The 13,886-nt window shown below is 42.0% G+C and overlaps 1 protein-coding gene across 1 annotated transcript in view; it reads right to left on the reverse strand.

Moving 5' to 3' along the window:
• The window catches only part of kat2a (K(lysine) acetyltransferase 2A), a 28,293-nt gene extending 14,743 nt beyond the window's left edge, over nucleotides 1–13,550 (reverse strand). Inside the window, exons 1-3 of the mRNA XM_061905447.1 lie at nucleotides 13,275–13,550; nucleotides 10,507–10,630; nucleotides 2,456–2,601 (exon numbers count right to left, since the gene is read on the reverse strand). Coding sequence (XP_061761431.1) covers nucleotides 2,456–2,601; nucleotides 10,507–10,630; nucleotides 13,275–13,493 — 489 coding nt within the window. The 5' untranslated portion in view covers nucleotides 13,494–13,550. The remainder of the gene's footprint in view (nucleotides 1–2,455; nucleotides 2,602–10,506; nucleotides 10,631–13,274) is intronic.
• Nucleotides 13,551–13,886: the final 336 nt, after the last annotated feature.

Here is a 13,886-nt window from a genome sequence, read left to right on the forward strand (position 1 = left end):
TTCCAAAACAGAAAGTGCAAGATTGTCAGAGACATTTTAAAACAAGCTATGAGTGCACTTTTGTGAATGATGTCACCAAGATGACATATCAAAACAACACTACATTAAAGTGCACTTTTTGTACAGAACGCCACTACAATAGTTAAAAAACAAATAAAGTGCACTTTTGTGCATGATATCACACAAGATATTTCAATAACTAAAATAAAAATGAGCTGCATAATAGGTTCCTGCGGACGTTATCTCCTTTAGTTGTTGACTTTTTTTTTCATACGGTGTTGATCTGGAAATAGTTGCTCCGGCATTTTGTTGGTGTGGCACTGGCCAAAGATGTTGACATGCAGAGTTTCAAGCACTCCTCATTCTCTCGCGGGTGATTTTCCAAATGATGCTACATTAGCAGTGCTACTACTTTTTGTAGCAACGCTTTTGCCGCATGTCAGGGACGGCGTGGCGCAGTGGGAGAGTGGCCGTGCGCAACCCGAGGGTCCCTGGTTCAAATCCCACCTAGTACCAACCTCGTCACGTCCGTTGTGTCCTGAGCAAGACACTTCACCCTTGCTCCTGATGGGTGCTGGTTAGCGCCTTGCATGGCAGCTCCCTCCATCAGTGTGTGAATGTGTGTGTGAATGGGTAAATGTGGAAGTAATGTCAAAGCGCTTTGAGTACCTTGAAGGTAGAAAAGCGCTATACAAGTACAACCCATTTATTTATTTTATTTATAAATGTTGAACATATTAATGCTTGAAGCCAAACCACCACCAGAGGATGGATCCCGTGCTGTTTTTCTTGGGAATTAATTCTTCCTCCATTTGTTACCAGATTTGCACCTTCTCTCTCTCGTATTACCACCTGCACCTCCACGTTACCATCAGAGCTAACGTTACCATGTCGCTACCTGTCTGCTACGCGGGAGCGTGTGACGTTGCACATGTGACGTGTGTAAGAAGGTGCGCTTGGTTTACGTCTCTGTGAGAAGAAGAGACAATAAAGAGTGGGAAACGCATGCAGTGTAATGCTCGCAGCTAAAAGCAACTGCGTGAGAATGTATACTCGAATATCACGATATAATTATTTTCTATATCGCACAGAGACAAACCCACGATATATCAAGATATCGATATTTCGCCCAGTCCTACTCTTGAGCCATAAAACACAAACGTGTTTATGAGGGAAACATCAAACAAAACAAAGGATATCAAATACATTAAAAGAGCAGAGCTTATGCAACCAAACGCTTCTACACACAGCCACAAAAATAAAACAAATTTAAAAAAGAAACATACTAACATAATAATAATAATATTTTAGTCCAGGGATGTCCAGAGTGTGACCCGCAGCAATTTCTTTTTAACGGCCTGCCGCACTTTCTAAAAATACTAATACGTTTTTTTTATGAGAATCAATTTTTAAAATCACATTTTTTTGGCCATCTCCATGCATCCAGAAGGAGCTGTTATAACCTGTAAGCGGTTTTGAAAAAGTTTTTCAAATGTTTTTTCCCAAATAAAACATCCATCCATCCATTTTCTACCCCTTATTCCCTTTGGGGTAGCAGGGGGCGCTGCTACAATCGGGCGGAAGGCGGGTACACCCTGGACAAGTCGCCACCTCATCGCAGGGCTAACACAGATAGACAGACAACATTCACACTCACATTCACACACTAGGGCCAATTTAGTGTTGCCAATCAACCTATCCCCAGGTGCATGTCTTTGGAGGTGGGAGGAAGCCGGAGTCCCCGGAGGGAACCCACGCAGTCAAGGGGAGAACATGAAAACTCCACACAGAAAGATCCCGAGCCCGGGATTGAACCCAGGACTACTCAGGACCTTCGTATTGTGAGGCAGATGCACTAACCACTCTTCCACCGTGCTGCCCCAAATAAAACATAATAAAACAAAAAGTCTAAATCAAAGATTTATTCTGAATCGAATTGAACCCCAGGAATCGGATCAAACTTTTAAGTGCCCAAAGATTCACACGCACTAGTAATACCGATACTAGGGATGTATATTGGCAAAGTCACGCACGCTGTGTCAGTTTGAAGTGAACGCACTTTACTAACGCGAGTAAAGACCGTGTTTTATTAACTGTCCTAACCATTCCATCATTCCACAGGCCGGTATTAATCCACTGAACAAAGGGAAAAAGTTAGGTAATATAAAAATCCATGAAGTTGTTTTGAAGCAAGATATCACCTGATGTGACTGACAAGTGTCTGGTTGCCCTCTGATGTTACTCCATTGTGCCATGTTTGCATGTCATTAAAAGACAGCTTGCTTAAATGTGTTTCAATTACTTCTGTCTTGACAACAAACTGCATGATCGAGCATTATATTTGAGAAGTCTACTCTTAGTTCCAACAGATATGATATGCTTTTAAATGCATCATGTGCTCAACCATTGTGGCCACTGAGCCAAAACATTTGCCCACCCTTGCTATAGCGCTCACCTTGAACAGGTAGAAGTAGACCTGCTTGGTGTCGGTGTCCTCCTCCTTGTGCACAGACATAAACAGGTTCTCCACGTCCACCACCATTCCCAGCAGCCTGTTGATCTCATCCTCAGACACGTTCTCCAGGTGTGACACGTGATTGGCTGCAAACAGCATAGGAAAACGAGTGCATCAGACACACTTGTGCAAAGTTGCCCTCCCCCGGATTGTCAAAACCTCCCCAAACTTGCCTTACTCTTTTGTGCTGTAACTTTGTTTTGCCTACTATGGTTGTTATGTTATTGTTTTAGGGTTTTCATGTTATAATTCATAACCAAGAAGAGGTGGCTGGGGACAGGGAAGTCTGGGCATCTTTGCTTAGACTGCTGCCCCCGCGACACTGACTCTGAAATGCAGTGGGAAATAGATGGCTGGAAGGACTATATTAGACCAAAATTTTCTGCAGAACAAACAAATATGACAAGTTTGGAGAGGGGGCTTGTTATTAATAAAACATGTTACTAACATGAAAACCATAAAACAATAATAACTTAAATTTATAATAGTTGGACAAAAAATGTTTGCAGCATAAACGTTGGGGACAAGTTTGGGGAAATTTTGACAAGGTTAAAGGGCTGGTTATGAATAATAAAACATTATTAAAAACTACAATAATTAGACACATTTTTTGCAGCAAAAACAAGGGAAGATTTTGACAAGGTTCCGGGGCTGGTTATGAATAATAACATGACAACTGTAAAACATTATTATAAAAACTACAATAGTTAGAGAAAATATATTTTGCAGCACAAAATTCAGGGAGGTTTTGACAAATATGGGGGGCTGGTTATGAATAGTACCATGTTGAAATAAAAACTATTAAACATTGATACCATGAAAACTACAATAGAAAAAAAAGTTGCAGCACAAATGAAAGGCAGAAGTTTGTCAAAATGTGGGGGGCTGGTTATGAATCATAAAAAGTTCGAAATACAAACATGTCAGACAAAAAATGTTTGCAGCACAAACAAATTGGTCAAGTTTGGGAAGATTTTGACATGGCTGGGGGACTAGTTATATAACACATTAATAACATTCTTCCATCCATTTTCTATTGCTTGTACCTCATTGCTTGTCCATGATAGTTAAACAAAAAATGTTGAAGCAAAATGTTGGATTAATTGTAAATAAGTTATCTCATTTTATTCAAATATAATTGTTTGCTCATGCATTGTGCAGACAAGCTGAAGAGAAATGAAACTTGGCGTTAGATTGAAATTAGGTTGACCTACCAACTTCAAAGAGGAATTGGCAGATGGCACAGAGCAACGCAGGAAGTTGCTTTATCCTCTGTATTTGCATGTGTTAAGTTCTCACCACAGGTGTTAGGTTTCAAACACAGCTGCAAATACCCCCTCCTCACTTAGTGCAGATGTGTGTGTGTTTGTAATGTACGGCTTTCCCAAATGAATTGAAAGGCGAGGAGAGTGGATAAAGTTTTCAGAGTGAATTAGGAGCCTGTAACTGACGACTTGCTCCAGGTTACTCTCCTCGTACGAGAAAAGCAATCATTGGTTTGTCTTCTATTCTCTGTTTCTGTTTCTTTATAATGTCTCATGGTATTTGACCCTGATACATAAACTAGCTTAAACGCAGCACAAACATGTGGGACAAGTTAAAGGGTCCGATAATAATAATAATAATAATAATAAAAATTTGCTTTATTGTTGTCGAAGAGAAATTTGTCTTGGACATCAAGACATCGTTTCACATACATACATACATACATACATACATACATACTTACATACAGTTCATCCGACAATACAGTGACGAAAGGTATATCAGTTAGTTATGAGATCACACATTACACTCCCCCCGTATAGCACTATCTCAATATAGCACTCATTATTGCATCCGGTTATTACAGTAGTTTTCTGTTGCTAAGTGCTTTGATTGCCAGTGGGACCAAGGAAAATCTATACCTGTTGAGTTGGTATGTTTCTGTTCTGTACCATTTACCATTTGGCATCAACACAATTTCACTATGAAGTATGTGGTGTGGGTTACGGGTGATTTTAAGTCCCTGCTTCCTCACGGTTTTGTCGAATATTTATTGAAGGGAACAAGGGGGCTGCATGCCAATTATTTTACTAGCCCTCTTGATAAGGTTTTGAAGTTGGGTTTTGAGTTTAACAGACAGATTTCCAGACCGTGTGGAGATGCCATAACGGATGACAGATTTAATGTTTGCTTTATAAAACATCATCATATTGCTTGCCACACAGTGGACCCTGAGCCTCTTTAGAAAGTGCAGGCGCTGGTTAATACGGGAGCAAACAACAGTCAACTTGGTTAGCCCAAGTTAATTGTGAATCAAAACAAATACCCAAGTACTTATCGGAGGACACCTGCTCCACTCTCTCCCCATGGATAATGATTGGGCTGTGATCCCCCATGGATTTGAGATCAAAAACCATCTCCTTAGTTTTTTTTTACATTAAAAATCAGATTTTTTTTCCTCACACCACCTCACAACCAGCCTCTCTCTTGTTTGTATGAGTCGATGTTTGAGGATAATTTAGTCTTCGTTAACCGCTTGGGCTTTGTCAATAGTTTGTGATTTGTTAGTAAACTAAGGATGACTGTGACGTCTGAAAATGTGATTATATAGTTGTTTGGTTACTGATTCCGTAGATCGTTGGTATATGCATAATTTTGAATAATAAAACGTTAATATAGTACGCTTTTTTGTGAACTTCTGGATCTGCTTCCCGGAAAACCTTTTGGCCATGGAGACCAGCTGTTGGGTCGCTGCCACACCAGAGTCGGTTTGGAGAGACTGGAGGAGATGTGGATGAAGAGACAGGGCTGCGGAGCTAGCGCTGAGCGCTGGGACGGAAAAGCTTCGCAGTGTCTTGGCAGAATGAGCAAGTATCGGACACCTCGATCTCCTTGGAGGTATCCTTGCTCATCCATGCGGACTGGATACTGGCCGAGACTTAGCGGGCAGCCAAGGGTAAAATCGGCTCTCTCGGTTGCTTTGTTGGGACTGCTCCTGTCTCAGGCCATGCTCCCTCCACCCCAGTGGACGATGGCGTGGAACACTGCAGACCACCTTTATGTTTTCCACAGTGTATATGTTTTTTGTTGTTTTTACTTTTGTAGCTGTATGTACAAATGTCTGGTTGTGTTAGCTCTGCTCTTTTAATGTCCTTTGATGTTTCCCACTTATACACATGTTTATGTGTACTATGGCTATGAGGTTTTTTCCTCCTTGGCCTCAGTCTTGACCCCCTCTACAGGGGCACAGGCTTAGATTGAATATTTATTTTTCTCAAGCCCCGCTCCCCAGCGTTTACCTGTTTTTCACCTTTTATTGTAAGGGGCGCCGGAAGTTGGCAGACCTGTCAGCGATCCTGTTCTGTCTCCCTGTAATGTTTGTCTTATCTTGAATGGGATTGTGCTGAAAATCTTAATTCCCCTCAGGGATTAATAAAGTATTTCTGATTCTGATTCTGCAACAAGATGGCGGCGCCCGGACGGGCTGCGCTCTCGAGGGGCTCTTGTTAAATATGGAACATTTGGCAGAAATATCGGACAATTCCACAAACTTTATGGCTGGCTCACATCGTGGTCACTCCGTGATCACGTACGACCGCCAGACACTTCTGGATGTGGACATATCGGGCCGTTTTGGACTGATAGACGCGTGCGTGCTAACCGTGCTAACTAGCATGGGAATACGTCGGCGGCTACATCCAGCGGCCTGTGAAGCAGGGGAGTATAGTAGCAGCGGGGGCCGTCTACGGAGCAGACGCCAGCGGTGTGATCGGAAACGCGGATGTCGGGCGGGGCTAAAGACAAAGCAGAAGGCTAATCCCCACAGAACACCACTTCCCTCCATCCTGAAGACCGATTTAAATGGAAAATGCGAGACTACTGGTCTGGGTAAGGAGTCAGTTAAATTAGAACACGTTTTTTCTGCTTTGAGTGTTTCAGAGTTGGACATGTGTTTTACCGAGGTGGCAAACTATGATGCGTGCAGTTTATCAAAGCAACAAACAAACAATCGGAACATGCGTTCGACTGAGTTGGCTAACCATGATGCGTGCAGTTTATCAAAGCAACAATCAAACAATCGGAAAATTCCTGTCGTATCAATTCCTAGATATGGTCGTAATTATACTAAATGCACTGGGCATAATAAACACAACATTATTAATATTGCTACTACGGATAATTTGATCAAAAACTCCCTAAAACAGCCCACTACCTATAATATAGGTTTTTTAAACATAAGATCATTGTCTCCCAAACGTTATTAGTTAATGATATTATCAGAGACAACAATCTTAACGTCATCGGTCTCAGCGAAACCTGGCTTAAACCAAATGACTTTTTTGCGCTAAATGAGGCATGTCCTCCTAACTTTACACATGCGCATATTGCCCGTCCGCTTAAAAGGGGTGGGGGGGTCGCACTAATATACAACGAAAACTTTAACCTTAGTCCTAACATAAATAATAAATATAAATCGTTTGAGGTGCTTACTATGAGGTCTGTCACACCGCTGCCTCTACACCTGGCTGTTATCTACCGCCCCCCAGGGCCCTATTCGGACTTTATCAATGAATTCTCAGAGTTCGTTGCTGATCTAGTGACACACGCCGATAATATAATCATAATGGGGGGCTTTAATATCCATATGAATACCCCATCGGACCCACCGTGCGTAGCACTCCAGACTGTAATTGATAGCTGTGGTCTCACACAAATAATAAATGAACCCACGCATCGCAACGGTAATGCGATAGACCTAGTGCTTGTCAGGGGTATCACCGTTTCCAAAGTTACGATACTCCCGTATACTAAAGTATTGTCCGATCATTACCTTATAAAATTCGAGGTTCAGACGCATGTTCGTCAAACTAATAATAATAATAACTGCTATAGCAGCCGCAACATTAATACGGCCACAACGACAACTCTTGCTGACCTACTGCCCTCGGTAATGGCACCATTCCCAAAGTATGTGGGCTCTATTGATAACCTCACTAACAACTTTAACGACACCCTGCGCGAAACCATTGATAACATAGCACCGCTAAAGTTAAAAAAGGCTCCAAAAAAGCGCACCCCATGGTTTACAGAAGAAACTAGAGCTCAGAAATAATTATGTAGAAAGCTGGAACGCAAATGGCGCACGACTAAACTTGAGGTGCACCATCAAGCATGGAGTGATGGTTTAATAACTTATAAACGCATGCTTACCTTAGCTAAAGCTAAATATTACTCAAATCTCATCCACCGTAATAAAAACGATCCTAAATTTTTGTTTAGTACGGTAGCATCGCTAACCCAACAAGGGACTCCTTCCAGTAGCTCAACCCACTCAGCTGATGACTTTATGCAATTCTTTAGTAAGAAAATTGAAGTCATTAGAAAGGAGATTAAAGACAATGCGTCCCAGCTACAACGGGGTTCTATTAACACTGATACGATTGTATATACGGCGGATACTGCCCTCCAAAATAGTTTCTCTCGTTTTGAGGAAATAACATTAGAGGAATTGTTACAACGTGTAAATGGAATAAAACAGACAACATGTTTACTTGACCCTCTTCCTGGGAAACTGATCAAGGAGCTCTTTGTATTATTAGGTCCATCAGTGCTAAATATTATAAACTTATCACTTTCCTCGGGCACTGTTCCCCTAGCATTCAAAAAAGCGGTTATTCATCCTCTTCTTAAAAGACCTAACCTCGATCCTGACCTCATGGTAAACTACCGACCGGTGTCTCACCTTCCCTTTATTTCAAAAATCCTTGAAAAAATTGTTGTGGAGCAGTTAAATGAACACTTAGCGTCCAACAATCTATGTGAAACCTTTCAATCCGGTTTCAGGGCAAATCACTCCACGGAGACAGCCCTCGCAAAAATGACTAATGATCTATTGCTAACGATGGATTCTGATGCGTCATCTATGTTGCTGCTCCTTGATCTTAGCGCTGCTTTCGATACCGTCGATCATAATATTTTATTAGAACGTATCAAAACACGAATTGGTATGTCAGACTTAGCCCTGTCTTGGTTTAACTCTTATCTTACTGATAGGATGCAGTGTGTCTCCCATAACAATGTGACCTCGGACTACGTTAAGGTAACGTGTGGAGTTCCCCAGGGTTCGGTCCTTGGCCCTGCACTCTTCAGCATCTACATGCTGCCACTAGGTGACATCATACGCAAATATGGTATTAGCTTTCACTGTTATGCTGATGACACCCAACTCTACATGCCCCTAAAGCTGACCAACACGCCGGATTGTAGTCAACTGGAGGCGTGTCTTAATGAAATTAAACAATGGATGTCCGCTAACTTTTTGCAACTCAACGCCCAAAAAACGGAAATGCTGATTATCGGTCCTGCTAGACACCGAACTTTATTTAATAATACAACTCTAACATTTGACAACCAAATAATTAAACAAGGCGACACGGTAAAGAATCTGGGTATTATCTTCGACCCAACTCTCTCCTTTGAGGCACACATTAAAAGCGTTACTAAAACGGCCTTCTTTCATCTCCGTAATATCGCTAAAATTCGCTCCATTCTGTCCACTAAAGCCGCTGAGATCATTATCCATGCGTTTGTTACGTCTCGTCTCGACTACTGTAACGTATTATTTTCGGGTCTCCCCATGTCTAGCATTAAAAGATTACAGTTGGTACAAAATGCGGCTGCTAGACTTTTGACAAGAACAAGAAAGTTTGATCACATTACGCCTGTACTGGCTCACCTGCACTGGCTTCCTGTGCACATAAGATGTGACTTTAAGGTTTTACTACTTACGTATAAAATACTACACGGTCTAGCTCCATCCTATCTTGCCGATTGTATTGTACCATATGTCCCGGCAAGAAATCTGCGTTCAAAGGACTCCGGCTTATTAGTGATTCCCAAAGCCCAAAAAAAGTCTGCGAGCTATAGAGCGTTTTCCGTTCGGGCTCCAGTACTCTGGAATGCCCTCCCGGTAACAGTTCGAGATGCCACCTCAGTAGAAGCATTTAAGTCTCACCTTAAAACTCATTTGTATACTCTAGCCTTTAAATAGACTCCCTTTTTAGACCAGTTGATCTGCCGTTTCTTTTCTTTTTCTTCTATGTCCCACTCTCCCTTGTGGAGGGGGTCCGGTCCGATCCGGTGGCCATGTACTGCTTGCCTGTGTATCGGCTGGGGACATCTCTGCGCTGCTGATCCGCCTCCGCTTGTGATGGTTTCCTGCTGGCTCCGCTGTGAACAGGACTCTCGCTGCTGTGTTGGATCCGCTTTGGACTGGACTCTCGCGACTGTGTTGGATCCATTGTGGATTGAACTCTCACAGTATCATGTTAGACCCGCTCGACATCCATTGCTTTCCTCCTCTCTGAGGTTCTCATAGTCATCATTGTCACCGACGTCCCACTGGGTCATTATTGTCACCGATGTCCCACTGGGTGTGAGTTTTCCTTGCCCTTATGTGGGCCTACCGAGGATGTCGTGGTGGTTTGTGCAGCCCTTTGAGACACTAGTGATTTAGGGCTATATAAGTAAACATTGATTGATTGATTGATTGATTTTGCAGCACAAACAATTGTGTCACGTTTGGGCAGCTGTTGAGATGGTTAAGGAGCTGATTACGAATGATAACATATCAAAACATGGAAACCATAAAAGGTTAATAACAAACAATGTAAACGTGGCACAAACATTTGGGACAAGTTTACGGGTCTGATTATGAATAATAAAAAGTTCATAACATAAAAAACTATAATAGACAAAAACATTTCGCACTACAAACATACACAAAGTTGGGACACATTTGAGGAGATTTTGACAAGGTCGGAAGCCCAACTTCAAACAGATATCAGGTTAGCTGGTATAGTATAACGTTTATCTGATTATGTGCCAAATTAGCATTTAAAGCATGTGCTCTTCTCTTTTCTATAGTTTGATCATAATCTTTCACATGTATTTATTCACCACGCCAGAAAAGGATGTATTAAACGTCAGCGGTGACATTTCAGTACCTAGGGAATGTCCACAGCTGCGGCACTGCTCGCTCAGGCTGGCGGCTTGCTGCTGCAGGTCCATCCGTGGGGCCGTGGGCGGGTTGGGGTTCTTCCAGCCATTGCACTTGCATGCATCACTGGCCTGAAAATGAACACATGTTGCATTAAATCAATTATAACATCCAGGCAATTGGCTAGTTTTTACAGTCATTGCACACAACATACACACATATGCAACAATATGAACCAATGATTGCATGGCTGAGTACAGAGGAGACATGTGGGTAAACACTATTACAGGAGCCATCTGCACCAGGGGGTCATCAGACCATGGCCACCAGGACGCTGAGACAAAAGCGCCCCCACAAGCACAGCCGATAACCCCTAAGGCAGGTGGCTCATCTGAGGCACGTTGGAAAATAAAAATAATAAAACTTATAAAATAGTAAGAACCATGTGTAAAGATAAAGAATAAAATACAAGTAAGACATATGAAGATTAATAGAAGAAAAAAAAAAAATATATATATATACATATATATATAAATATGTTTATATACAGAAAATAAATAAATATGATTAAATAAAATATTGCATAACTAATGGGATAAAAAGTAAAATACATATTATTTCAATAAAGTAATTGATATCAGGTAAAAGCCAAATCAAAAAGCCTGTTCTTAAAGACATGAACATTCTCCGCAGCCCTTAGGTCCTCCGGCAAGCTGTTCCATAAAGGGGCAATAATAGTAGAAAGATGCCATCCCGTGACTTTGTGTCCTGACTGTGGGAATAATTAGGAGATGAGTGCTGGAGGACATCAGGGCCCGGGAAGGTTTGTAGGGTAAAAGAAAATCTGAAAGATGTCATAAAAATATTTATAAACCATGAGAAGAACCTTAAAATTGATCCAGAAACGCACGGGGAGCCGATGCACAGATTTTAAAACTGGTGTAATGTGAGCCCGATTTCTGGTCTTCGTCAGGACACGTGCTGGTGAAATTTGGAGCAACTGTAAGTAGTCCTGGGTTCAATCCTGGGCTCGCGATCTTTCTGTGTGGAGTTTGCTTGTTGTCCCCGTGACTGCGTGGGTTCCCTCCGGTTACTCCGGCTTCCTCCCACCGCTAAAAACATGCACCTGGGGATAGGTTGATTGGCAACAGTAAATTGGCCCTAGTGTGTGGATGTGAGTGTGAATGTTGTCTGTCTATCTGTGTTGGCCCTGCGATGAGGTGGCGAAATGTCCAGGAAGTACCCTGCCGACCGCCCAATTGTAGCTGAAATAGGCTCCAAAACTGGAAATGTGTCACGTGTACTATATTCTTAAGATGATAAAAACCTATTTTCGTTATATATTTTACATGTGGTATAAAACTAAGGTCAGCGTCAAAAACGACGCCCAGATTTTTCACTTGTATTGATGGAGTTAAAGGCCTACTGAAACCCACTACTACCGACCACGCAGTCTGATAGTTTATATATCAATGATGAAATATTAACATTGCAACACATGCCAATACGGCCTTTTTAGTTTACTAAATTGCAATTTAAAATTTCCCGCGAAGTGTCCTGTTGAAAACGTCGCGGAATGATGACGCTTATGTTGACGTGTGCTTGTGACGTTATTGGTTGGAGCGGACATTTCAGCCCAGCACCACTCACGGCTAAAAGTCGTCTCTTTTCATCGCATAATTACACAGTATTTTGGACATCTGTGTTGTTGAATCTTTTGCAATTTGTTCAATTAATAATGGAGACAATAAAGAAGAATGCTGTTGGTGGAAAGCGGTGGATTGCAGCTGCCTTTAGCACCGAAACACAGCCGGTGTTTCTTTGTTTGTTGTGAAGCTTTAACACAGAGTGGTCAAGCGAACATGTTTCTCTACGTCAAACTGTGATATTAAGTCGGCTCCTACCGGAGACTTGAGTGGATTGTGCGACCTCCTACTGCAGCCGTCAAAAAGGCAGCTGTGATCTTGGCTCCTCCATTGGCTTCTCTCAGAGACACTGCCGTTCACCGCAGCCCTCCAACTTTCAGGTATGACTTTATAATCTCACTAAAACACTATTAACACAGTAAGCAGATAAGGGATTTTCCAGAATTATCCTAGTAAATGTGTCTAATATCTGGATCGCTCACACTGCCGTCGCCTGGAGCCGTTGCTTTTTTTTTTTTTTTTTTTTTTTTTTTAGTGCTTCACTCTAACTTTCCTCATCTACAAATCTTTCATCCTCGCTCAAATTAATGGGCAAATTATCGCTTTCTCGGTCCGAATAGCTCTTGCTGCTGGAGGCTCACATTATAAACAATGTGAGGAGCCCTACAATCCTTGACGTCACGCGCACATTGTCTGCTACTTCCGGTACAGGCAAGGCTTTTTTATTAGTAAACAAAAGTTGCGAACTTTATGGTCGATGTTCTCTACTAAATCCTTTCAGCAAAAATATGGTAATATCGCGAAATGATCAAGTATGACACATAGAATGGACGTGTTATCCCTGTTTAAATAAGAAAATCTAATTTCAGTAGGCTTTTAAGATGATAAAAACCTATTTTTGTTATATGGTTTACATGTGGTATAAAACTAAGGTCAGCGTCGAAAACGACGCCCGGATTTTTCACTTGTATTGATGGGAGTTCAAGACAATAATTGTAGTTTGTTTGTCGGCGTCATATTCTATTGTTATTACTCCTTAGTTTCACATTTCGTTGATAAAAAAGCACAAAAAATAAAAAAGAGGGGACTGTATTGTTTTGAACTTAGCCTAGCTGGGCTAGCTAGCTACCTTGCAAGCGGAGAAAACGCCAAGTTTCTCCAGCTTTTTCGCCCGCGGAAAGGCTCGAACTTGCGCCTTCTTCTGGCTGGCTCGCTGCTGTTGGCTTAGTCCCGGTCTGGCCGGGTCGCTGCTCCCCGAACCGGAGCCGGCGACATTGGACGGAGCCGACCCAGCGGACTGGGCTTGGTGAAGCCGGGGTTGCTGGGCCTGAGCCGCCGGGTCGGACATATCCACTCTGCTACTGCCGTTCTCTTCTTCTTCTTCTTCTTCGTTGTCAACTGCTGTGGGCGGGGCTGGAGCTCATGCTGCCTTCAAGTGCCCCTGGAAAATTACCAATTTCGCTATACAAGCAGTAAAAAAACGTAATGTTTGTAACTATTTTCTGGATTTCTGTAAAAATACAATGCACCATAAATGGATACGATATTTAAAATATTTTGATTCGATTTCATTGATACTTTATTTGCGAATCTTTACATCACTCGATTGAATGAAGGCAACGCATGTTTCTGGGATTGTGGGTAACGTAGTTTATTGTTGATATTAATAAAACTACATAAGACAGTAGAAAGGCGTAATGTATGTTTAAAATGATTATAGCTACACAAGCAGTAAAAAGAC

The sequence above is a fragment of the Nerophis ophidion genome, linkage group LG07, assembly GCF_033978795.1.
Source record: "Nerophis ophidion isolate RoL-2023_Sa linkage group LG07, RoL_Noph_v1.0, whole genome shotgun sequence".
Classification (NCBI taxonomy): domain Eukaryota; kingdom Metazoa; phylum Chordata; class Actinopteri; order Syngnathiformes; family Syngnathidae; genus Nerophis; species Nerophis ophidion.